This window comes from Oxyura jamaicensis, chromosome 3 (assembly GCF_011077185.1).
Source record: "Oxyura jamaicensis isolate SHBP4307 breed ruddy duck chromosome 3, BPBGC_Ojam_1.0, whole genome shotgun sequence".
Taxonomy (NCBI): Eukaryota; Metazoa; Chordata; class Aves; order Anseriformes; family Anatidae; genus Oxyura; species Oxyura jamaicensis.
In genome coordinates, this window is record NC_048895.1 from 30,233,043 (window position 1) to 30,259,177 (window position 26,135).

General features: G+C 38.6%; 1 protein-coding gene across 3 annotated transcripts in view; it reads left to right on the forward strand.

Annotated features, from left to right (window-relative positions):
* The first annotated feature begins 3,962 nt into the window (after positions 1-3,962).
* Positions 3,963-26,135, forward strand: part of SRBD1 (S1 RNA binding domain 1) — a 126,223-nt gene continuing 104,050 nt past the window's right edge. For 2 of the 3 annotated variants that reach the window (XM_035321835.1, XM_035321837.1), the window contains exons 1-11: positions 3,963-4,113; positions 9,663-9,859; positions 10,657-10,739; positions 11,223-11,382; positions 12,427-12,786; positions 14,240-14,406; positions 15,493-15,610; positions 15,730-15,868; positions 18,248-18,344; positions 19,762-19,897; positions 23,976-24,079. In XM_035321835.1, coding sequence (XP_035177726.1) covers positions 10,657-10,739; positions 11,223-11,382; positions 12,427-12,786; positions 14,240-14,406; positions 15,493-15,610; positions 15,730-15,868; positions 18,248-18,344; positions 19,762-19,897; positions 23,976-24,079 — 1,364 coding nt within the window. In that variant the 5' untranslated portion in view covers positions 3,963-4,113; positions 9,663-9,859. Of the gene's footprint in view, positions 4,114-9,662; positions 9,868-10,656; positions 10,740-11,222; positions 11,383-12,426; positions 12,787-14,239; positions 14,407-15,492; positions 15,611-15,729; positions 15,869-18,247; positions 18,345-19,761; positions 19,898-23,975; positions 24,080-26,135 lie in introns of all 3 variants that reach the window. The other variant, XM_035321836.1, reaches the window with a different exon arrangement.

The window sequence follows — 26,135 nt, forward strand, 5'->3', positions numbered from 1 at the left end:
CATTCAGCTATATGAGAATGCTACTGAGACTGGAAAACAAAGGACTCACTGTGTGGGAAAGGTATACAATTCATGGTGCTCCTAAGATTTTAATTTTGTCTCCCTGTGGTTATTTCAATACATTATTTTCATATTTTTCAATGGGATGCCTACCTTCACTGGAAAATATTTGCACAATGTAGCAAAGTTTAGAGCAAAGTAGCTCTAAGTATGCTTTTTTGTTTGGCTTTGAAGCTTAAATAATATTCTTTAAACACAAATTAAAACAACAACAACAACAACAAGAAAACATGAGGCATATATATTTGTAAAATAACATTTACACTAATACACAGAAGAAGGATTTTACTGTGGATATACCCAGAGTGTCTTTTGCAAGCAAGTATAAATGTATTTTGTGCACCCTCCAGATTGCTAGGAGGCCATAACAGCATAAAGGTACAGCTCAAAAGCTCTTCATTAGCAGGGTCTGCTAGTTCAGGTTAACTGATGCATCAGCCATGGCTGTATGGCTTCTGGCCAGTGCAGAGCACAGATGGATCTTTGCTGCTAAATGACCACGTACCCTTACCTTCTAGTGAAGAATTTTTGAGTCCAGTCTTGAGAAAGCATCCTATATGGGGCAATACTGGAACAGACTGACACTTAAGTCCTTATAAAACCAGAGGGCAAATCAATGCTTAAACTTTGTTATATGCTTTAATTTGCTTTTAAAAATTATTATTATTATTATTTATTAGTTTGCTGTCCTGAATAAACATAAGTATGTGCTTTTCTCAGTGGAACTCTAAAAACATTAACATACAGCAGTTCAGACAATGATTTACTGGTGTCAAGTCTAACCCTTATCAAAAAACAATAGCACAAAGAACAGGCATTACATCTGGGACATGCAAAGCTATTTCACTTAGTAACTATATTGCATTGCATTTGAAAGTAAATCCTGCCCCTTTATAAGAAGGAAAAAAAAGCCGCATATGATTAATTTTATTCAAAATAATTCAAATTAGGGACTCTCAAATTTTATATACTTAATTTGAATATGCAACTGCTCGGTTCTTTTGAAGTGAACTCTGGAATAATTGGGTAAATGCCTTTTTAGAGGTTTAGAGAAATGTCAGTCTTAATCTTTTGCAGCAGGGGTCACTATAAACGAATCTACAAAATCTGACAGTATAGAATACATATACCAGAACAGATACTAAAATTACTGATTATAGATAAGGAACAGTGTCACTGTAGGTGAGCATAAGAAAAAATCCAAACATTTTTATACAGGTAATTTCCCTAAAATCAGCTGTACAGACAGCTCTTCCTTACAAGAATGGTGACCTAATTCCAAACTATTAATAGAAGAGAAATAAAGTTGACTCCATGATATTTACTCAGACACAGGAATTTTAATGCAGTGCATCAAAGGAGTCAGATGACACCAGCAGTATTTTTATATAATGCACAAAGTTTCACTGAAAATGTTATCAAATATAATCAAGACCAAGTATTTAAATATGATTTCAAACCTATTTATAATCACAATCTTTTGTCCTTATTTGCATAGTGTGCTGGGTTCTTATATTTGAAGGTTGTTCCCAGATTGGTATGAGAGCAGCATCCGATCTGAAACATAAAAACAACAACAACAACAACAACAACAACAAAAAAAAAATCACAGAAATTTACCTATTATAAATAAAGATATTTGAGCTAAATAACAGTCTGCATATCTAACATGATTTCGTATATATGACATTAGCTGGCAAGATTACAAGTGTTTAGTCTTAGCAATGGATATTTCCCTAATATGAGACTAAACTACTCTTTGTTCAGCACTTACTAGGACAAAAATTCCGATTGAATCAGCTCTGAGCCTGCAAACACTTATATACTTGATTACCTTTAAACATGTGAACAGTCCTACTGAGGTCTATGAGTCAGATCCTCAACTTGTGTAAATCATAGGCCCTATTTAAACCAACAGAGCTATGTCAGTTTATATCAGCTGAAGATCTGGCATCACAGATGTAACCCCATGCATAAAGACATGTATGTGCACAATTCTCTCTCTGGGCCCCTGAAAGCTATAGAAGTCAGGTAAATTTCATGTAAAGACAGAGGCTGCATTGAACACTACTGTGTTTAAAGTAATTCCAGACCGTTAAACACACATTTATTATAAAGTCAAGATGAAAAATTATGAATTATTTAAGTTTATTACACCTTAGTTATATTTAAGATGTTACCATTCCAAGACTTGAGGACAGCTAGCTGGTAGTTATGACCACAAGTTACAAATATTTATGATACAAAGCAGAAGACCTTTTACGGTAATGGAAGCATGAAAGGCAGTTTCGATGTAACAGCCTGCTTGCTCCACTCTTATAACAAGGACTCCAGAAAACCAGCACCCATTAACTTTTACGTAAGAGACAGACTTCACAAGCATGCTGCTGAAAGTTCATTTAGGAGATATAGATGTAAAAGGAATAAATACAGAGATCACAAGGAAGCATAACTTAATCTGAAACAATTACAGAATACTGACACTGACAGTATTTTCAGCACTAGAGTGCAAATGTTTGTAGTGTAGTTATAAGGGGAAATAATGCAGGTTCTAGTCTGCATGAAGTAAAGGAACACGAACATCCAATTTATACTTGGATCCACATGCTTTTTATCTTTCCAATGGGCTGTGAGAAAAAGCATGTATTTATTTCTATGCCTTCTGTGCTTGCCCTTGACATGGTATCTCAGTGTCACACAAATATGCTTTCTGCTTCCCAATACCCCTGTGAAAAATAACTAACCTTAACTCAGAGAAACAGAAAAGATGCATCGTATCACTGAGGTTCTGGTCCAAAGCCTACCAACAGCAGTGGAAACATTCCCAATAGCTTCCAAACTCATGTCAGTCAGGAAGCGAACCTAAAGGTTTTTGCATCTCCACTCTGTCATTAACTTTACAAAAGGTCAGGGCACCTTTTATATGGCAGCAGGTGCTGGTCCGCTGGCTCCACAGCACCAGCCCTTGCCCCGGCAGCGTGCCCAGGTGGCCAAGAAGGACAATGGAATCCTGGTTTGCATCAGGGAATGGTGTAGCCAGCAGGGCTAGGGAGGTGATTGTCCCCCTTTACTCAGCTCTGGTGAGGCCGCACCTCGAGTACTGTGTTCAGTTTTGGGCCCCTTCATATAAGAATGACATCGAGGTGCTGGAACGTGTCCAGAGAAGGGCTACGAAGCTGGTGAAGGGCCTGGAACACAAGTTCTGTGAGGAGAGGCTGAGGGAACTGGGGTTGTTTAGTCTGGAGAAGGGGAGGCTCAGGGGAGACCTTATTGCTCTCTGCAGCTGCCTGAAAGGAAGGTGTGGGGAACTGGAGGTCGTCCTCTTCTCACAAGTAACTAGTGATAGGACTAGAGGGAATGGCCTCAAGCTGTGCCAGGGGAGGTTCAGGTTGGAAATTAGGAGACATTTCTTCTCAGAAAGTGCAGTCAGGCATTGGAAGGGGTTGCCCAGGGAAGTGGAGGAGTCACCATCCCTGGGGGTGTTCAAGGCAAGGTTGGACATGGTGCTTAGGGACATGGCTTGCTGGGTGACACTGGTGGTAGGGGGATGGTTGGACGAGATAATCTTGGAGGTCTTTTCCAACCTAATGATTCTTTGATTCTATGTCACACGCCGGATGCCGCTGATACCAAACCGAGATGATCGCTTGCACCCGCTCTCCCCACCCCGGCCCCGCGCCGCCACAGCAGCCAGCCCCCGCCGCTCCCTCAGCGCCCGAGCCCCGCGGCGCCCAGCGCCACCTGGCGGCGGCGGGAGCCTCGCCGGCCGCGGGGGACCCCTTGGGGCAGGCAGGCGCTGGGCGGGCACCGCCACCCGGGCGGCCGGAGGAGCTCGGGGCTAAGCGGGGCGGAGCGGGGCGAAGGGCGGGAGCCGGGGCCGCTCCGCCCCGCTCGGTGCCCGCTTCCTGCAGCGCGGCGCGGCCGCCGCTTCCTGCTCCTCCCCGCGGCGGGGCGGCTCGGCTCGGCACGGCCGGGGTTGACCTGGCGGCCCGTTCAAACTCGGAGGCAGGGGGGCGAAGCCTGGGGGCGCCTCCTGGCCCTCGCCGTGCGCGGGTGAGCGGGGCAGGGCAGGGCTGCTTGGCGGAGGGGAGCGGGCCCCGGCGCCCTTCGGGGCGGGGGGCTTCCTTTTGTTCCGCTCTCCCGGGTGGAAACGGGGGCGTTTTCTGGAGGAGCCGAGTCCCGCGGGTGAAGCGGGCGGTGCTCGCCGGCAGTGCTGCCGGGGTCTGCGGGGACAGCGAGGCGCCGGCTTGCGCGGGGGGCGCGCAGCGGGTGCCCGCGGCTCGGTCCCGCTCCGGGCCCGGCAGCCGTAGTGTGGCTGCAGCGCATCGCGGCAGCAAACCATGCTATCTCAGCTCCCCACGTGCCGCCCAGGATCCCAAAATGAGCGTCACCTTCACGGCCAAACGTGCTGCGGTTGTTACCGTACAGGAGAGGTCTTTGCTATCCCTCTGAAAGAAACCCGTTAAATCAGACCCAGTGGGAGCGTTGTGGCTGGTTTGCTGGGCCGGAGGAAACTGGCCGCACGTCATGCCGCAGCCGTGCCGGCTCAGAAGCCCCATGCCCTTGCGGTAACACCATCCGTTTCCATAGGTGGTCAGAGATAAGCACGTGAAAGAGAAGTACACGGAGAGCGCTGCCCTGTCCCTTGCAGTGCACAAGCCTCTCTGGCAGCGCCCCATGGTGCAGGTGGCTCCTTCTGTCCAGCCCGACCATCGGATGTCGGACCACGTCTGGGCAGCAAGGAGTGCGCTGGGGGTGCGGCCTTCGCGTGCTGCCCTGGTGGTGGTGCTTCAGAGGCTGGGCTACGTGATCCTAGATTCCAGCCTAAATGAGTCTGTGATTCTGTACTATCTACCTTTTCCTTGGTGATGAGTGCTGGGGCCGTTTTGCTTGTACATATATACCATACATGCCTGCCCCTTTGTTTGTCTGTAACTTACCAGTTAGCACTGGAGTCCCCTGATTTGTATCTGACTTCTTTCTCAGGTAGTCCTGACTGGCTTTATGTAGGAAAAAATGTTGGAAATCTAGTGCATTAGCTTTTCCCACCAAAAGTGCCTGGGAGCTCGCCAAGGTTTTAGCCGTTAAGTAAGTTGGTTTTGTATTTTTCAAGTACAGCTTAGCTGTTACAGATGACAAAAGTCTTATGGAGCAGTAATTTCAGTACAAGTCCCTGCCATTGGTCTGTGTAACATTTTCTCCTCTCTGCTGCTTGACAGGATGCGCACACTTTGATTTTGTCTTAGTTCTGGCATGCAATGGAAGTGTCTTAAAATGACAAGCAAAATCAAACTGTTAAAAGCCTACATATAGTTATTAGAGTGGGCCATTCTGCTGTTGCTAATAATGGTCTGAAATGCACTTGTCATGCGGGATCTGTAGTGCTTTTTATGTCCTGCCCCAGATGCTTGATATTATAATAAACTGGTGGTTGGCTAGGACTGTGTGATATTAGGAAAATGTTATTATCCTTGCTATTTTCTTACAAAAGCAGAGGCTGCAGAGCAGTGATTGAGGAGCTTCCTGCGTAGGTTTCCTTTCTGGAAGGAACGCATTACTTGGAGTTAATGGGAAAAGGAGCTTTAGAAGTTTGTGTCTTTTTCTGCTAGAGGATTTTTTGCAGTTACTGAAATGAAATAAAATTCCAATTATTTGTGTGTTTTGGTGGTTAGTTTTTTTTTTTTTTTTTTAATATTGTGCCTTCAGGTAGAAAAAACTCTTTGTGTGAGTTGTAAGGTGCAGCTGCCTTTGTTGACCTTCAGATCTATATTTCTCTTTTTTCTTTATGAGGGATTTATGTGACTTAATATAGTATGGTTGTGAGATTTAAACTTACCATAATGACATTTGCTTGATCATATTATAGAGGCATAATATTTTCTGTAACTTTAAATTGTTATTTTTTCCTAGTGTGCACTGTAGAAGATACCACAGTCTGTTAGGATCAGTGGAGCAATTTCTAGTTTTGAAAATTTTTGTCTAGTTGTTGAGTTAGGTAGCCTTGTAGTAGTCGTGGAATTTGTTGGAGTTCTTGGAAGATGGTGGCGTTAAATTATTTTTCTTTTCTTCTAATTACTTTTAAGTTTTCAGGACTTTAAAAACTTCTGCTTCTGCAAATAGTTGCTTATGAAATTTACTTTTAATAGGTTGTATCTTTGCATGAATAGAGAGGATGAAGAGAATGTCATCCTTCTAAAGTCTCTAAATGAAACTTGGATTGCTCTTTAACGTAATAAGGCCCTTAAAGCCCTAATCTTATTACACTCTACACACTGCCTAGAACTCAGACGTGTGAAGAGAGAACAGCAGGATGATTACTTCCTTGCTGTATGTTTTGTGCAAACTGGTATTAAGATTCTGTACAGTGAAGTGTAACAAGAGCCACGCCATCACTTCTCTTTGGTCCTGGTGTGGCCCAACATCCAACCACACTCATCATATTTTAATGAGTAGTTGTCATCCAGGGAGCCATTGGGTTAGTTTAGATGCGTTGTGGAGTTTGCATTGGATGGAGAGAATAGAAGTGTTGGGAGCAAGAGAATTGGTAACAAAACTGCTTGGAGAGTAGACCTGGGAAATATATTTACCTACAATAGCAATTATTTAAATAGATTCAAGCCTTCCTCATTGGACAGCATAATAATTCTGCAAAGTCTTATTTCTTTTTTATGTGGGGAGTACTTTTGAAGAATGTCCTGAAATGTGTTTTTTTTTTTTTTTTTTTTTTTTTTTTGTGGAGAAGAAAGCCTTTAGTGATTATTGAGTGTGTAAAGCAGAGATAATTTGGGTGTTTCTAGCAGGGAAGTTTCATGCTGCCTTCTGTCACTTGTGAGGCAGATGAGCAGAAGAGTTTTGATTCCCTTGAAAAAGGGTAAAGGTTCTGTGCTAAGGTTTCAGCCTACTGCACAGATACAGATTTTTATATGTGGACAGATCTGAAATGAAACGAGTTGGGAGCTGCTTGTGCAAGGCAGAAGTTTCTAGCTCCTAACTCCTGTTTCCTCTTGTAGAAGTGAAAATACTGTTGGCAAGATGATTGTTAAGATCTTGTTTTCTCAAGGAACGGCCTTTTTAATTACCACAAAATTTCTGGCAAATACATACAATAAGAAAAAACAATGCACTAGCAAACATCACTTGGACGTTTACTGGCTTTGGCTGCTAGGAGAGCTTCTAGAACAGAGCTGTAGGAGTTGAATAGACAGAATGGCAAGCCAGCGAGATCCTACACAGGGTGGTTAGTTGTGCACATCACTGCGTGATGCATGTTTAGTTTCTTCAGGTGCTAAGTGCAGGGGACACCAGTAATCTAGGCACTGCAACCACCTGCGTTAAGGTACAGCAACACTGAACAGAGACACAGGTGGGGATAAAAAAGGTTTGTTCAGACTTCCCTCTGGTTTAAATTCAATACTCTTCATTTTTTCAAGAAGCAGTCAGACTTGTAGTTGGCTCTTCTACAGCTGTGGAGTTTTCTGTATTTGGGAAAGGGGCACAGTTCTGTGTAAGCTGTAGTTTCTTTTCTTGGGGTAGAAACCAGGCCTTGCCTACACTTGGCTGGGAGCATGGTTACCTGGAGGCTACAGAGAAGAAAGTGGTAAAGGAAGTTTTGCCACGGAGGGCAGTCCATCTGAAAAATATAATACGAGTGGCCAGCTTCACCCTGGTTTGATCCCAGTATGCTGTGGGTTGAATAATGCCCTTCCTACCTCACTCAACTTTGGAGGCAGGAGCCTCTTTTTGCTTCTCTTGACAAGTCTCCTTCATGAAACATAGGGAATTGTAGCCCAGTAGAAGCAGAGCACAGAGCAGGCAACAGCCTTTGAGTGCTTTGTCATGTAGTCAGTGCAATGAGCATTTCAGACACCCCTTGTGAAGCATATCTGTGCTTGCCTCTTTTTTTGCGTCTTCCAGCCTCACTTCTGGGATTGTCTTTTAAGTTAAAAAATAAAAATTCTGTAATATTTGTTCATCATCATCAATGGCATTTAGACTCATTGCTTTTTCATCCTCTTCCCTGCCTCCCCCTGCAGTGAATCACAGGACTGTTTTTCTTAGTCATTAACTGTAGGTGTTAGCACACCCTAGTGCCGGCAGCTCAGGAGGAAAATTTAGCAGACAGCTGTCTGGCAATTGGAATCAAATCACAAGTATGTTTGTGGACTTGAATCCAAAAAAAAAGATTCTTTGTAAACAAAAAGAATATAAGTAGCAACCGCAAGATTCCTCTTCTATGAGTACAGTTAGTTCAGTGCACGTTTATTAGGGGGGGAGGTGGTTGTGACTGGACCTCACCTCACAGTGAGATATCCAGACTTTTTTAATTTTTACTTTGTGATACCCTGTGTTTGATAATCATCTCGCAGGCTTTTAGAGTTGTAGGATTCATTTTGGCTCATTTTGGCTTCTGACCATGGCTTGTCTGTTCACGGAGAGTTATTTGGAAATAAGTGTTGTGCTTTATATTGATGTCTTACCTTAGTTCAAATTAACTTTGAGTGCATGTACCAACACCTTCAGGAACAAGTAACTGCTCTTCTCAGGAGAATTTAGCACATAATCTATGCTTCATCTTTAATTTTATTATTAATCTAGCTGAGGCCAGTCCTATCTTGCTACGTGCATTTAAGAGCTGACATCATGTTATTGATGAGTGTGGCACATCAGGTTCTGTGCTGAGCTGATGGCCTGGATCTGCCACGTGTATTTGACACTACTCCATCTTATTAAGGACTGCAGCAAACACAAAAAAGATGGTCTAATTATTTTTAAGTGAAAAATCCAAGAAATCAAAAGGAAAAAGAGAACACATCAAACTTTTCCATAGAACATATCACTTTCTATTCTATTTCATGCTTTCTCATGCCTTTTCTATATTTGCTGTGTTGTAATTCTGCTTAATTTAGCGTAGTGGAAGAAGATGAGTGGAGTCAGATTTAAGAATGCAGGAGAAGATACTAATACGTTTGTGGAAAATGTCTGGCTTCCTAAAACAAGGAGCTTATTGCCTATTGTGCTCACAGGAAGTTAAATCAGTCACCAATGTTGAACAGCAGGAGGTAGAATTAAATTCATAGAGTAAGCTTTACTTTTGCTCTAGTTTTGCTTAATGTAACAGTACAAAAGTTGAGAAGTTTTGAGACCCATCTCTTGGCCACTTGAGGTGAGAGGGAAATACTCTTCAGACTCTCTAGATGATGCTTTCCTTTTAGTGGAGCTTTTGGTAAGCCTGAGAACTATCACAGTAGTGTGCTCAGTGACCAAAACTGGTAGGGAAGTCTAGAGAGTGGTGTTATCTAAGGGGAATGCTGACCTTAGGTGAGTGAACAGATTTGTTGGCTTTTGCCTTTACTGTGGTGAAGGGATAATTATGAAAAAGCTGATTAGACTGTTTGAAAACTGATTACTGGCATCCAAAATTACCTGGAATACTAAATAATACTGGTTGGATTAGAAGCATGGATTAAAGAAGCATGACCATTTGAAAGGTGTCCCAGTGCCTGCAAAAGAGATCAGAGATCCATCTGACTCAGGTGTTTCGTAATTGTGGAAATCTTGGTGTTGCAAATATGAATAATGTTTTTTGATTCTCCCATTCACAGAGTGAAGTACAATATAAAATGGAAACATTGTTTTCATGCCTCTGAGGCAACAAGAATAAACCTATAACTAACTCAGGACTATGGTGATGACCATTCAGCTGTAAAGAGCGAAGGAAAACTGAGAAACAAAGTGTCCAGGTGAAGTTGCAGGTGTTGCTAACTCCAGGTGAAGAATAGTCACCCAAGAAGCTAATAAGGCAATAAGGTAACTTTTTTTGTGTGTGTATTCTGTGGAGATCTGTTTTTCTGTGATAGGAGTATTCTGGCCATTCACCTGATAGGATCGCAGTCAATGAAACAGCACAGAAGAGCTGACCTGTTACTGACCATGGCATTTGCTCCAGGCTTGTATTGTGCAAATAAGCTTATAGCTAGTGCTATTTGATGCAGGCCTCCAATAGTCATCCTTCTACTATGGTACTGACAACTGTCACTTAAGTAAATTCTGGAATTGCTTTACAAGGAAAACAAACAGCTCTTCACAATCATCATTTTTAATATGCATACAAGCAACAACTGGTCTTTAAGGTGAAATTCTAGATCTAAATGGAAAATCTTGCAATACTGTTCACATCAAAAACATATGCTAGCTCACATTGTTGGATTTTAATGTTATTTTCTGTATTTCTTAGAAGACTGATGGAGAAAAGACTGGCACGGTACATAACTGACACACAGTAATATGTCTGGGATCCAGTATTCCTTCTGCTAGGATAGCTTTACATGCAGCTGGAATAGTTACCTCCAATTGAGTACAAAAATAATTGGAGTCTTTAGTGCTGGTTTGTCTGTGGGCTAAATAGAAATGATTGTTGAATGTCTGCTGCTGTGGCCTAAATTCTTGGATACTAAGAAATCTAAACTTTCTCTGGAGGAAATTTTTGTGATTCGTGAAGACATTATGAGGACACACTTGGCAATGAGTTAAAGGGCTGAATAAGAAACTGTAACTTTAACCAAATGTTCTGTTTCTTTCTTCTTCACTCTGTTTCAGATGACATCTCTACCAAGGAGGGTGAAATCTCAATCCAAAACCCTTATATCAGAAGATGATGAACTATCTCCATTTCTTAATTCGTAAGATTACTGTTTCTGTGGTGGCTTTTTTTTTTCATTTATATATGATATCTATTTTTGGCATATATGTTGCAACAGTGTTCTTTAAAGATTTGTGCTAAGCTTGAGTGGTAGCAGAAGAACAACACAATTTCTGAGAGGTTTATTAAAAATTCTTAGTACACAAAATTTCTAAATTGTAAAACACAAACTACAAAACATGGACTACCTTTGCTGCTTCATGCTCACAATGAAGTTAGAGTGAAACTGAATTGCCAGTTGTCGAAAAAGAATCAAATGTGTGGGCATGCCAGTGATCAGCTTCAGGAAAGCTCGGTAAATTGTTCCAGCTATTAGCTCTGCAACAGGAAAGACCTGTGTTTTTTGAGTGTTACTATCTTTCTATTTATTTTTCCTGTTTGATTCTTTTTGTGTCAGAAAACACCCGTTGGCTTGCTTTTTATTCTTCTCACAAGCAGTATTGTTTACTTGTTTGTTTTTCAGGAGCTCTGAATCAGAAGAAGAGGAGTGGGAGCCAAAAACCAAAGTTGCCAAGAGACCTCGGTTGACAAAGAAAAATGATGCAAAACCTAAAAAACCTGCTGCTCCACGGTCAGCTGTGGCCAGGAAAAAGGTCAAGAAGACAGCAATAAAAAAAGAATTGGTGAGTATCTGTAAGCAAGAGACAATTACCATGGAGGGCAAGTAACATAAGTAGAATTTGTCCAATGATGGTTCGCTTGATTGCCTGACTGTGTGATCAGCTCATCTGATTCAAATGTTGCCATAAAGATTAAGTATATTTGATAAATATGGCTTTCTTGTGTATTTAACTGTCCCAGTTCTAAGGGCTCTTCCTTTAAAATTTTAGCCAGTGATTACTGATAGGGTTTTCCATGAAGATCTCTTTCAACAGCAAAAATACATAAAAATCACTGTTTTTTCTGTAATGAAACCTAAACACCATGATGCCTCTGGTTTGTGTGTTACGCCTTTGATGTCTTCTATATTTTCACCAGCTCAGTACCACGACAAAAATAAGTCCTGTTTCCTTGCATGGTTGTTCAACCCAGTAAGGACAGAAGTTTATGATGATGAATCTGTGATATATTGCTATCAGAAGTTAGTTGTCTTTTGTCAAAGATTAGCATGAGAAGTTAGGTCATGACAGGAGCCAGTGCTTCTAGTGTATATTAATGTTTCTGAATGTTTTGACATATGTGACATATTGAGAAATACATTCTTGGACTCTGAAGGTGATCTCTGGGGAAATTCAGGAAAGAACATGTGGTTTGTCCAAAGTTAAACAATAGCAGACCAAATCTCAGTTCCAGATCCCATTTTGCACCTAATACCTAATTGGAAGTGTACTTTCCTGCAATGCTGCTCCCAGTGTTGTTCAGATTAGTGGAGGTAAGGACTGTAGCTTGGTATCTTCTGAATGACAGCCCAACTTAAATCTTTCTGGGATAATTTAATTTGATCTTTCTTTTAAATTGTGGGTCTGGTTGGTATGTTTATCCTTTTATTTCCTACACACAAGAAATATTTCAGGTTACTTGATGTCTGGCTTGGCATTTCCCTGTCAGACAGAGACTTCTCTGGGGAAAATGATGTCTGGTTTCAAGTTTTCCATGGTTTTAATTGAAATGTGGCTGAGCCAGTTTATAAGTCAATGCTTAATATGGTTTCAATGTATTTTTGGTAGGATGTATCCTTGACTGTTGCTCCTGCAGAAGATAATAGGGTGCAACTTCTGAAACCTAAGCAAGATGTAGGCACTGAATTGAAAACTTTAAATCAAATGCCAGTAGTGCCTAAAAAAATGGAAGCAAATTCATTCCAAGGGACGAATGTAAAGAGTTCAGAGAGTGATGAAAAACCTTCAACAAGTGCTCCTATAGTGGGAAATCAAGTGAAACATGAGAAATCTGAGGAGGATTTTGCGTTTGATGAACCACCTTTTAAAAAGATTAAATCGACTACATCTCCTGAAGGAAAGCCAGTAAAAAATCTAGGAGGCAACAAAGTAAAAGAAGAATTTGAAATGAACTGGGATATTGTACAGGTATGAGATCTTTTCCTTTTCTTAGGTGTCAATGAAATCATTCCTACATAATTTGCACTTAGAATCTAACATGCAATTTGAATCCTCTTGGCATCAGTTGGAATGTCAGAGTCATTGTGCTGTTAAGTACTCATTTAACCTCTGATGAAATTGTCATAATATATGTATAAATATAAATGTTGGTTGATAACTTAAAAGTTCAAACCTTAACATTATTCTAACATCTGTGACTTATGCAGTCCTTAGTACAAAGCTTGCCTGTAACAGTTTGCTGCATATTTCTGCTGTATCAGCACAAGTTTTTTGGTATAGCCAACTGAAACTCCTACAGGAATGGATGCTGAAAGATTTGGGGTGCCTGTTTTAGAATTTAAGATTTAGCTAGTGTGGGTCATTTCATTGTAGAGATTCATTTAAGAGTGTGTACCGGTTTGTAGTACCACGAAGGAGGAGTTTGCTATCTTGAAACAACAGTGACATCAAGGGAGGTATCATCTTTCCTTTTTGTAGGATGTTAACTTTGAAGCCATTCAAATAAAGACAGGTTTAGGATAGCTCTCATTCTGGCATGCTAGCTATTGTTACAGAACATTTTACTATGAGTTCAATATATATCATGCTTAGTATTGCCTACATAAAAGGGTATAAAATTTTATATGCCCGATTCTTCTGAAATATTCTTGGAAATTCAGGTGGAGCATATGATCTTTACGGTATTGCTGCTGTAAATGTAGTGAATATGATTGTGCTGGAGTTTTTACATTTTTAGGCCTCGTAATTTTGAAAGGCTTTTAAATCAGCTGTCTATGGGAGTAATTGTAGTAAAGTTCAAACAATCCATGATAGTTAAAACATTGCTAAGGTAAGGTACCTATATAATTTGTCCTGATTTCCTTTTTGATGCACTGTAATTCTATCTATAGAAAGTCCTGTTTGTACAAAATCATGTTTAGGTGTGTGTGACTTGATTCATCTTGAAACCTATGGTAATATCATGCTAGTTTCTATGGGCAGAATTGAATTTGGATCAGCTTTGTGTTGGTGTTTTGTTTTTCATTTTGTTTTGTTTAACCATGAGGTATACCAGTGTTTGTTTAAAACAAACAAAAAGCTTCAAGTTTTCTGTGTTGCCATGGGAAGTTTGTCTTTTTGTGTTGTTATTTATCCTATTTAATTCTATTCCCAAGAGACCCTATTTTCCTTTTTTAATTTTTTTTATTTTATTTGTAGTCAAAAGTTCTTGGAAACATTGGTTGTTACGTGTCTTCTTGAAGTACTGGTTGTGGTGGTTGGATGTGTGGGAAGACTCACATCTTGTCTTGTCAGGGACAAAGCTGGTTAGCATATTATTCTAGAGTTGGTTTTGAACTTGAGTAAGAGGCTGTTTAAAGCTATCTGCTACCTTTCTTAAGTGTTTTGTTGTGTGGTATGTTGTTTCTTTTTCTTGTTACAGGTTTTATCAGAAAGAACAAATGTTGAGCCATGGGTATGTGCAAACTTAATTCGCCTCTTTCAAGAAGAAAACACAATTCCTTTTATTGCTCGATATCGAAAAGAGCTCATCAATAATCTGGAGGCTGATGCCTTGCGAGAAGTGCAGCAAACATTGGAAGAGCTACGGTAAGTAAGTTACTGGGAGGTAGCTGGGAAAGAGGTGAGTAACAACCTGTTGCTGCTTCTGCATTCCCTGTTTTTGACATTTTGTACACACTGCAATTATGAACGAACTCTTAAAAAAGAAAGTTGAAAACTGAGGTAGCTATGCTTATCTATTTTTCAGTCTACGTAAAAAGAAATCTAACATTATTAATTGTCAAGAAAAAAATAATATTTTTATGTCTGCAATTTTAGTAGCTTATAGATCCTGGAAATACGTAGACCAATTAGATATAAATTGCAGTCTTAGAAGAAGAACTGCTAAGAATCTCTTGACTCCTTGCTTGGAATGCCAAAGCTTTCTAGTGAAGAGCACTACCTGAGGTTGTAGTGTACCAGGAGGGTGGGCTAAACCATCCTGGACCACTGCAGCAAAGGAGTGATCAGCAAAGCCTGCTGCAGGGGTGGATGAGATTGCTCATTCCTTGTTGATTTTGGGTGGATGTAATCTCTTGAGACAAGGGAACAGACTTGAGCTCTTCTGTCAACATGTTTTTTCATGCAACCTCTTTTACTCCCAGGTTGTGCCCTAGGAAAAGATTCTTTACAAAGAGGGAATGTGGCCTCAGATGGTCTGAATGAGTTAGTTAAATCATAACAAAACACCTTCACTGTGTGCAGCAGGGTAATGTCACAGGTATCTTAATTAAGGTTTAAAATCTGGTATGCTGTCCTTCATGCTGCAAAACTACTTTGGTATGATTTACAGCTGTAAGTGCTCATTGACATGGATTTAACTTTTGACCTTTTTATTTGGCTTTTGGGCCAGTAAACTTCCAAAAAATGTATATAGCAGTAATGATGTTCTCTGTTGTTTGATTATTTTTCTTAAGGCTACCACAACATATTTTGATAATACTTTGAATTAGAGAAAGAGAGTGATGGTTAGGAACCCTTTTTGAACTGTCTGAATTTTGTTAAGGGATTAGCATGGGATAAAATCTTCAGAGGTTTCAGAGATCTTCAGCAGTGTACTAGACAAGGTCAAAACAAAAATCCTTTTTAATCCACCATGACATGTAACTGTTAATATCTCTCTCATCTTTTTAGTTCTGTTGCAAAGAAGACGCATACAATGATACAGAAATTGAAGAAAGAGGGGAAACTATCAGGATGTCTATTCACAGCATTATTAAACTGCAGAACTTTTGAAGAATTGGACCATGTGGTTAGTATACTACTCATTTTTTTAGATCATCCTTAGTTTAAGTGTAATTGTGCATAATGTACATAGCATGAATGAAATATTTCCTTGCCTTTTAATAACTGTTTTTTGTTTGTTTCAAGTCTGCACCTTATAAAACTGGGAGTAAAGGTACCAAAGCCCAGAGGGCCAAGCAGCTGGGATTAGAACCTGCAGCTCTTTCTCTCCTGCAGAATCCTATGGAACTTAATCTCTTTTCTTACATTAGACCCAATGTCAAAGGTAAGCACTTTGCTTCTATTAGCACTAATGTCTTAAATTATTTCAAGTGTTTGAAAAGGGGAGTTATTTTAATTGTCCCTAGGTTGCTGGAAGTTTTTAAAAACTATTTTAAATTCCACAGTTCTTTTAGCAAGATGCAATAGAATTCAAATTTAGTGCCATAGTTCTCCAGCCTTTCCTGTTCGTGTTTTTTTAATTATTTTTTTTTTGTGTGTGTGTGTGTTGTAAATAGCAATAATTCTGGTATACAAGAGACAGAAGGCCGGAGATGTCAGAGTTTAGTCCAAGTCTGTATTTACTGGAAAGAGGGAGGAAGTGTACTACATACCTTAGACCTCTCTGTGGTTCTGCTTGTATTTGAACTGTCAACTGAAGATTTGACACAGATTGTGTATAGATTGAAGAGGTTTATATTAATACTGTTTACTTAAGTAAATTTCACCCATCACAGCGTATTTTAGTAAAGCCTGGCTTTGCTGACTTTGAATGAGCGGGAGAATTTTTGCTATTGGATGACAGTAGGGGTTGGATAAGATGTAATTGCTGAAATTTTAGCAGGAACTTTAACAATTCAATAGTTTCGTCTATGGGCTGCAGAATTGTGTTTCTTTGTGAATGCAGTTATGGGTGAATCTGTAGGGGGCAATCTATGACAATAAAATACGGAGATTATTGCAGCCTTCTGTATGGTGTTAAAATAGAGAAGTGCTTTTCTTTTTCCCTGCCCCAGCACTTGCTTTTTGATTTTTATTATAAAAGTGCTCAACTTCCATGTGGGGGTGATTCTTACTCTTGCCAATTCAGTAGTTCTTCTATTTTATTATATATTGTTTATAAAATTATCCTAACTTTGCATTGAGAATCAGTTACAAAATAATAATTTAGTTATTGCTTTTTAAAATGTCACAAAGCAGTCTATTGCAACCACATACCTGACTATTCTGTCGGTCTCAGGAGCCAAAAGGAAATCTTCATGGTGGAAGTTGACATAAATTATTTAGGGTACATTTAAAAGAGAGTGCTATTTGTTGCAGCATAAACACTTCAAATTTTAAAATCAGTATACTTATTTTCTTTTTTGTTCTAAAAATAATGTAGTTGGGTTTATATAATCATTTTAATTTGAAAGGTGCATCAGAAACCATATACAAACTGGATCACTTTTATCAACTTGGAAGCCAGTTTGACAGCCTATGTACAGTTTGAGATCAGAGGGAGTTTTTGTTAAAGTGGAGTGCTTTGTTGTGCAGAAAAGTTTTCATCAAATCTTTTAAAGATATTTTTTTTTTTTTTAAAAGAATGGTTTTTGAGAAGACAAATGCTGATTTTTTTTCATGTGCTGTAATCCAACAGTGAAAGAAAGGTGCTTTCAGCTCCCTAGTGGTTGTGAATTCAGAAAAAATATTTGTTATCAGAGCTATGCATTTTTTCCAATACACATTTTTTCTAAATGGTATTATAACAGCTCTTTCAACGTATGTGCAGCCTAACAGACAGCAGAGTTAGAAACGATGTGTTTTGTGCTACACTGTTAATCCCACATCTGCCATCTGTAGGATTCTTGATCTGAAGCATTTGTTACTGACCATTGATGGAAACAGGATTATATAGATTGATTTTTTTAAAAAATAAGATTTTTTTTCATTAATTTTTGGTTCTGGTACAGATGAACTGCTGTGCTAAGGAGACAAATGTGCTACCTTTTTTGGTCTTTTGAAGTGAGGATGTGTGTTGAAAAGCTGAATTATTCTGTTGTTAGATCCCTATAATACTTTGTCTATGGAGATATTTTTTAACTTCACTGTTTGAACAGTGTGTTGTGGGATAGGATGAGCCTACCCCGATCTCAGAACTGTCACTGTGCAAACTCCTGCAACAAGACAGGGCAAATACAGAAGTATTACACAGAGAAAGGGCAGGATTGCCTGCAAAGATTTTAGGCTTTTTCCATAACAGTCAGCAAAATATGTAAACTTCTGCTGCAATTGATTCATTTTATTACAACCTCACAAATTATACTTGAATGTCCAATTTCACTATTATAAATAATTAATCTGTGTCATAAATGTCAAGATCTGTCAGCACCAAACTCACAAAATTGTTACTTTTCTCCCATTTTAATGCCATTTTGATTTATGATACTGCATTGTTCAGTTTAGATTTATTAAATATGTAAGAGTTTCAGATGCTTTGGAAAGGAAGCACAGCGTAAAAAAAAATCAAGTGAACTAGAATTTTTCACTGAAACCTGAAAATCTGATAGGTAACTTGCATTAATTTTTCTCAGTTTGTGTATATTTTCTTAGTGCTTCTGCAGTTGTGTAAAATAACTTTTCATATTAGTTTTTTTTATAATTACTAACTTTTTTTTCCCCTAAGGACTTGCAAATATCCAGGAAGTAGAGGCTGGAGTACAGCATATTCTAGCTGATATCTTTGCTAAGGATAAAGATACCCTGGACTTTATCAGGAAATTGTAAGTTTGAATTTTACTTTCTCAACTTTTCCAGGTTACATGGTAAAAATCAGTCTCCTGTCATGCAGATTCACAATTTTTAATGATCTGGAAACAGCATTACTGTTACGTCTCTTCCTTCACTTGTGCTGGAGACAGCACAAATCTGTTTAGTGTTTCTGCCCATCTGGTTATCAGTGGAGGACTCCCCAAGACTGACAAATTATCCATGGCTCTGTTCCATATAGAGCTGATCTCCCTTGCAGTTAGAGAGATCTCTCTAAGGGAAAACTTTCTCTCCATGCACTTCTTTCAAGCTACAAGTTTTCAAAGGCATGTCTGCTGTAGCTGCTGCTCCAATATTTAGTGCTTGACATCAGTCAGCGTAATTATGTTTATTGACAGTTAATATTGGCATTACTGGTCCATCAGGCAAGCAACTGACTATTCTTAAGGCAGGAGTTATCAATCCATCTACTGTGTTAGCTGAATTTAAATTTTCTTGCCTTACGTAATGACTTCAAGGTATTTGTCATGTCCAGGGAGCTTCATGTAACAGAGTAAGAGCTGCTTGTTGCTTTTTGCTTTTTTTTTTTTTTTTCTTCTTCTCCTCCTTACTGTATACCATCTCGGACAGAGAAAATGATTATCAAATAACAGATATCTTCTCAGAAGCATATGGTTTGGTTTGGATCAGTATGGTTCTGTTTAGTTGGCCTATGTTTGCTGTTTATTGTAATGGCCAACCTTATCAAAAGACTAGAGCCCAGCAATGTGATAATTTCAACGGAGGGGATGTTTTGTAAAGGACGTCCTGTCATTACCAGACTATCCCTTTCTTTTTTTTTTGACCACCAGAAGCTCTTTAATTGGATGCACAATTCTTCACAGATACCTCTCTTTGATTTAAATTGTAATTTTGATCTAAATGTGTAATAATCTCAAGGAGCGTTCAGGAAGCTGTATTTGGAATCCCTGTTACTTGTAAAAATAATGAAAAATTTTATGGGCATTAGGTGCTCAAAGCAAGAAATGAGTTCTGAGGATGGGTAGGTTCAAAAGAGATTTTGTGTTTGGATAACATAAATTACTCCTGTAACGTTTTCTGCAATTTCTCAAGATTTGTTTTGTAATGTTGACTAATAACTGACCAAACTGAAGTACAGGTAGTGGCTTTTGATTATCCATCCCTTTCATGAGAAGGTCTGTGTTCAGCATTTCCTGAGAACTCTTTGAATTTCTTCCCTTGGTATGTTTCACTCAGTACATGTTAGGTCAGTTTCTGCATTAAGGTATGTAGTAGGTCTGTGACTGATTACAGAGTTGACGTAATTTCTAATTGGATAAACTCCAAACACTGTTTTTATTTAATACATACTAATAGCTTTTTGTAAGTTCTATGCTAAAATACATATTAACGTTTGTTTCTTTTATTCAGATGTCAGCAAAGATACATTTGTATCCAGTCAGCCTTGGCAAAAGTGTCATCCAAAAACGGAAATGAAAAAGATATTGATAAATTCCAGCTATACCATGAGTTTTCTTGTAATATAAAAAATATTCAGCATCATCAGGTACACCTTCAAATTTTGTTCTTCTTATTATTATAATTAGCACAGATAGCTTTGCTTTTGAACTTTAGTTACCGAATGTAATAGACTTCAAATTCTTCAAATACAGGTCAAAGCTGTTAATCTCTGCATTAACGAACAGAATAGAGGACTGTATCTTCACTACGTCTATTGTCTAACTAATTCACATTAAAGCAATATTTATAATGGCGTAGGGATCAGAGATTTCATTGCTGGTATGACTTACTTTCAGCATCAGTGCCATGCCCTCAGTTCCTTCCACCAGTGACAAATGCACAAGTTTTATCAGGAGAGGGATAAAGGTTAAGTGATAATTTATTGTCTGTGCAGATTGAGAGTGGGATGTTGCTTGGTTAGAGTGTAAGTATTTGAAGCAAACTTGGATAAACTTAGTCTTTGTTGCTTTTGGATTCTTGCTGCAGCACTGAGCCCTCAGACTGTGCTTATGGCTACAATGCTCAGAGCCGTTTGGCACCACGCTTGTCAGGTGAAACTGGTGAAAGGATCCAGAAAATTGAAATTGGAGTTGATCTACAATAGCAGCTCTTGTCAACAGTGGCTTCATTTAAAAGTTAAACAATCTCAATAGAGAAGCTCTGCAGAACACCTGAAAGTGGGTTTGTTCTGGAAGTAAACAGTGTTTCCTTCTGTGAGACATCTTAGGTTATCCTAAGCCCCAAGTCCAGTTCTGACTGGAAAAATAACTGGGGGACAAAGCAGTGTGATATTTTGAATTAATAAAGGATTTTCTTGCTTTTTCTTGAAATGGATTTATTATTCAAACTATTTCACAACATATATGGGTTACCTTTAAATGCTCATCCAACCACTCGTCCCAGTCTGGATGCTGTTAGGTGAAAGACTGGATTGCTTCTTGTTTGGCTGCTCTTCTATTGAATGGACACCTCAGCAGTCAGACTTGAGCTTTTCCTGCTCTGAGAGCTGTGAATGCTGAGATATGCAATGCATATTGGGCATACAAGTGTTTTCTGGGATGACAGTATGATTTACCTCTTGTTCAGGGCATTGTTATTTTCCCCTGTTTTACATAAGGAAAACTGATGCTCAGATAGAGACAGGGCTCTAAACCGATTTTCCCAAACCTGCTCAGCACTCTGCCCATGTGGCTGCACTGTTTGTAATCCAGGATGTATCAATTTTATGTCTTTTTAATGTTAAGTTTAACTCAAACTGTTCTGATTTATTTCATCTTTCGTCAGTAACCTTAAATCCTCTTTTTTTTGTCCCTGCTTTCCAGTGAAGTAATAACCACAGTTCTTGCTGCTGGTGCTCCTGTAATCACAGGTTGACTGGGCACTCTTACTTGTATTTCATCTCCTGAATACTACTGATATTGCCTATTCTAACATATTTAAGATGCATAATAGAGAAATATTCAAGTTGGTGTCATTTGTCATTTGACTTTTTTTTTTTTTTTTTTTTTTTTTTTTTTATTAATCAGAATATAAGGAGAACAGGCAGTAAGTAGACTGTTGTGTTACCTGTAAGAGGATAAACTGTCTTTATGACCAAAGCGTTTGCAGCCTTGGGGATGACTTGCAGAGTATATTCAAGTAAGGTCGAATGGTGTTCAGTAAGCTGTAGTTTGGTCCTACAGTTGTACAGCTGCGTGTAGCTGAAGTTGCATGTGTGGTAGTTCAGCGTTGTTTTCTGTGTTGCCAAAAGGCATCATTCTGTGTGGTGAGATATGCCATAGAGATGAGACACTGGGAGAGATGGAGCCAGGTTTTTTGCTTGAAAAAGTTAAAATACTGAATGTGAAATAAGAAAGAACTTGTATAGAAAGTCTGACTCCAGATTTTGACGCAGTCAGATGGCTGTAGGTCCATGCAGCTGGAATGTTTTGCTATCATGAGGAGGTTCAGCCACTGTTCCTTCCCCTGGCAGCAGAGAGAACAGAACTGGGCTCTTTGAGAATTCAGTTAGGTAGCTATACCAATGCTGCCACAACTACAATAAAAGTATTTCAGGAGTGTTTTTGATTTCTTTTGACTAATTGTAAGCAGTTCAGCAGTTGTGTATGCCTATACTTGTATAAAGTATAATGTTTGAGGCAAATGCTCTGTTTCAGTCTCGTACTTAAAAAAGAATTGGAAATTGAAGTCCTTGGCAAAATAAACAAAACTTAGTGAGTCTGAGTAAATCTGGGGCATAGAAGAGAGCTGTGAAATAGAAAGGATGTTGCATTTTTGTGATAAGCAGAATTAGGTTTGTGATGCATTTTGTGACTGATTAAATAATTGTTCTTGCTTTCTTTTAACCATCTGTATTTTTTCTTGCTCTTAACCCTTACATTGGATCTGTTAATGTCTAGCATAAAAGCGGTCTTTTCTCCAGAACTGAAAGATTACTTTGCCTAGAATAGCTGTATTTGGATGTTAATTGAATATATATATCTTCGTTATCTTAAGAAGAGAAATTGACTCATTGCATTCCCTATTGAGCATTTCCTAGATGATAGTAGTTCTCTGAATGCATCTCACTTCAAACAGGAGAGGCAGATTTTTTTCAGAATAAAACAGTAGAAAAAATATTAGCTAGTGCAGTGCAGCTGGTTTAAGTTGAGGTGACTGACACGTTCCGCAGACGGAGCGCCTGTGGAAAATGCGATGCAAATCTTGACCCTGCTAACAGCGTGGTGAATGATGACATTATAATTCTATCAGATGCATTCTTTGTCCTGAGCATCATTTTGATTTCGTTTTAGCTTGACATTTAGCTTTTCTTTCTTTTTAAAAGTAAAACCAGAATAAACATGAAAGCATTTGATTTGTTAAAATGTGTCTTTCTAATCTCTACATGAAAACATTTGCTTTGGCAGTCAAGGTACCAGATGCTATAATATTTCACATGCAATCTTGATTATTAGCTTTGCTGTTCAATGATATGTCAGGCCTGGTATGTCACAGGAGCAGTAGGGCTGAGGAATATAAATGGGTAGTATGTCCTGGAGTCATTTTAAACCATTGTATTTAACATATGTGACATGTCTGAGTTAGCTAGTGATTGAATTAAAGTTCATGATTGACACGGAATGCTCTGTTGTGACAGTGCTTAGGGCCTGCTACATACAGCAACATGTGTAGTAATATAGGAATGTCAACTTCTAGCAGATTTTTTATTTTTTATTTTTGCACTTTAAAGTATTTTGGAAGGGAAAAGGAACTCTAAAAACAGGTTTTATTTGTAGCTGCTTCTAAGTGTTATTTTGTATCTAAAATACCTTGGTTGGTGAGTTTCTTTATTAAAATTATAAGGTCTCTTTCAGGTGACCATTCCTGACTTCAGAGTGAGCTTAGACTAGGAAATGTCCACCAGTACCCTCCAGTATCCACCACTTGCGTTGTCATCCTGTCTTTAAAGGGGGAAATCAGATTTCCATTTAAAATAAGACTGCATGCAGATAGCACTTCTGCAGCGAGATTTCTGTTTAGATCACGAATATGCAGCTGTGTACACAGACTGCCAGAAATGTGCATGCATTATAAGGCTGCAGCGTTAATATTAATGTAAAGAGTGTAGCTACAATATTTTCAGCTGTTTATGAAGTACGTGTGAATAACTGAAAATTCATCTTATTGAGCTGACTACCTTTGTGCCACAAGCTCTGATTTACAATTAATTTTAAATTTGGTTGCTCATGGGAAACAATATCGAGGGCTAACTTTTTCCCTTTGTGATCTCTAATTCTGATTGTAGTCACTTTTCAATTCATTTCTTGAGTTTTAATTTGGCTTATTAAATTATTTAACCAACTAAATTCATGTTGACTTGTCTTGTAAGTGTATTTAAGATAAAACTGAATCTTGGGATTGCAGACTCAGTGAAAAATGTATGTTTTGTTATGCCACAGTGTGATTTAATCTGTGTTTAAATTGTGGATGTTATCTGTACAACCTATTACTTTGTGAACTGATTTACTGTACCACCATCATGATTTGCCACAGAATGTCAAGCAAGCGTGTACACAAATGTTGATAAGTTTATCTTTTGGATATTTTGTGTGTCATCTGTCTCTGCCATTTATGTTTGCACTCAGATTCTGGCCATTAACCGAGGGGAAAATCTGAAGATCCTGACAGTGAAGGTCAACATTCCTGACGGGGTGAAGAATGAATTCTGTTGGTGGTGTGTCAATGAAAGGTCTGCATGGATACATATTCTTACGGAAGTCTTTTTTTTTTTTTTTCCTGTAGACACCTACATACTGAAATACACCTCACATGTCTTGTTACATTAAGAGAACAATTTAAACAAATGCATATTAGACAAAGTTATTAAATGGATACTTCTTACTCTACATTTCCCACTGCTGTGGCATTACACAAAAAAGATCATGCTTTTGGCCATTTATGGGAAATTCTGGCACCATTCTTCAAGCAATTGAATTCTTGAAAAAAAAATGTGAAGACATAACAAAAGGTGAATGTATTTTCAATTTGAAATATGCATCACATCTAGTAGTCTTCAGCAAAAGAAATTTGCAGAATCCAATGGAATATACTTCCAACTTCTGAAAAATAACTTCATATGCCTGATTGCAATGATTAAAAGAGGGCTGCCTCAGATTTTAAATCAGTGAAGGATGTAACTTTGAAATCTATATGTCAGGAATTTTGCTCATTGACATGGCTAAAAAATTGGATTTAATAGACAACCTAAATGTGGTTGTGTTCAATCCATAATTCTCAAATATTATGTGACCTGATTCTTGTGTTAGGATCTCTGGTTAAGTCAGAAAATTCTGGATGATTCTCCTATTTCTTATCAATCTGCTCTGACAAGTGTCTTTTTTTTTTTTTTTTTTTTTTGCTTGTAGTGAGACCCATTTAGTATTGCATAATTTTGATGTTTTTTTTTTATAGAAGTTTTGGTTAAATATATTTTATGCGGTATCTCTGTCACTCTTTTTCTTGGAAACTGCAATGTACCTTGATGCTCTCTGTTGGAGAATATTGTGGTCCAAACACTGTGCATCTTCCTTGCAGGTGTAAAAGACAGGTTTATCTTTCTTAAAAGGCTGAGATATTTAGCACTGTTGTGAGTATATCTTAAAATCCTTTACCTCTGCACCTTAAAATTCAATAACCAAATGGGGCAAAGAAGACAGAAGGAAAAAAAAAGGCTTTTTCAATATATAAAAGCAAGTATTTTTCTTCTATACCGAGTCCAAGAAAGAATGTGGTGGTAAAAATGCACGTTTTCACTGTAAAAAATTCACAGTTCTGTTACCAGCATGGGAGCCCCTGAAAGAATTAAAATGTTGTTTCACCAGACAATATAATCCAGGACTAACAGGAAGTCACTTTTTTTCAGTGAAGTATAAGGATTAATAAACACACTGATAATTTTAATTTTAATAAATGTAATGGAATTTCTGTCTTTTTTACACCCCACGCCCCCACGCCCTCCCATATATTCTGTAGGCAGAAAATAACTACCAGTCTTGCTTTTACTGCATCTATGACAGACTTTGGAAGCACTGTGAGCCATAGATAATGGAACAGCTTGTCACTGCTACACAAATGAAAGTGGGATGTAAATTGAGATATTCTTGGTTGATTACACTTTTGTGAGTCATCCTGAGATAAAAAGAATATTGACCTTGGAAATGGAACTACTTATTAATACTTGGCATTTTTGAGGCTATATACGTTCATAGCTTTTTACTGTTTAAGGGCAACTTCTCCAGTACCAGTGAATTTCAGAAGGAAAGATTTTAGTAGATATTGATGCATTAATGTCTATCACAGATTCTAATCTTCCTAATTTGATTGACAACTGTTATCGAATTGGCAAATATTTCTTACTCAATGTGTATTCTACTCTGCAAGCTTGGAAGTAATGGTCTAACGGTGGTAATTGCGATATTTTCATTGCATTGATTTACCAGACAGAGCAGAAGGTTAAGAACACTTGTTTGGGGCAAGGAGTTAAAAACTTTGCAGAGGTATTAGCTGATTTGGTGAAGGTCACACGCGTAATCAGGTGCAGAACCATAAACACAACCTTGCTACAAAGCTTGCCCAGTGTTCTAGCCACAAGACAGTATCATCTACTGCCTATTGAATTAGTAGTAAATATGCTGACCTTTACTTGTTCTTCTGAAATTAACTTTTTAGCATTAAATGCCACCAGGAGGGAAAGTGAAAAGACTTTGAAAGACTAGAATTCTTCAGTAATGCATTGAGCTCTGTGT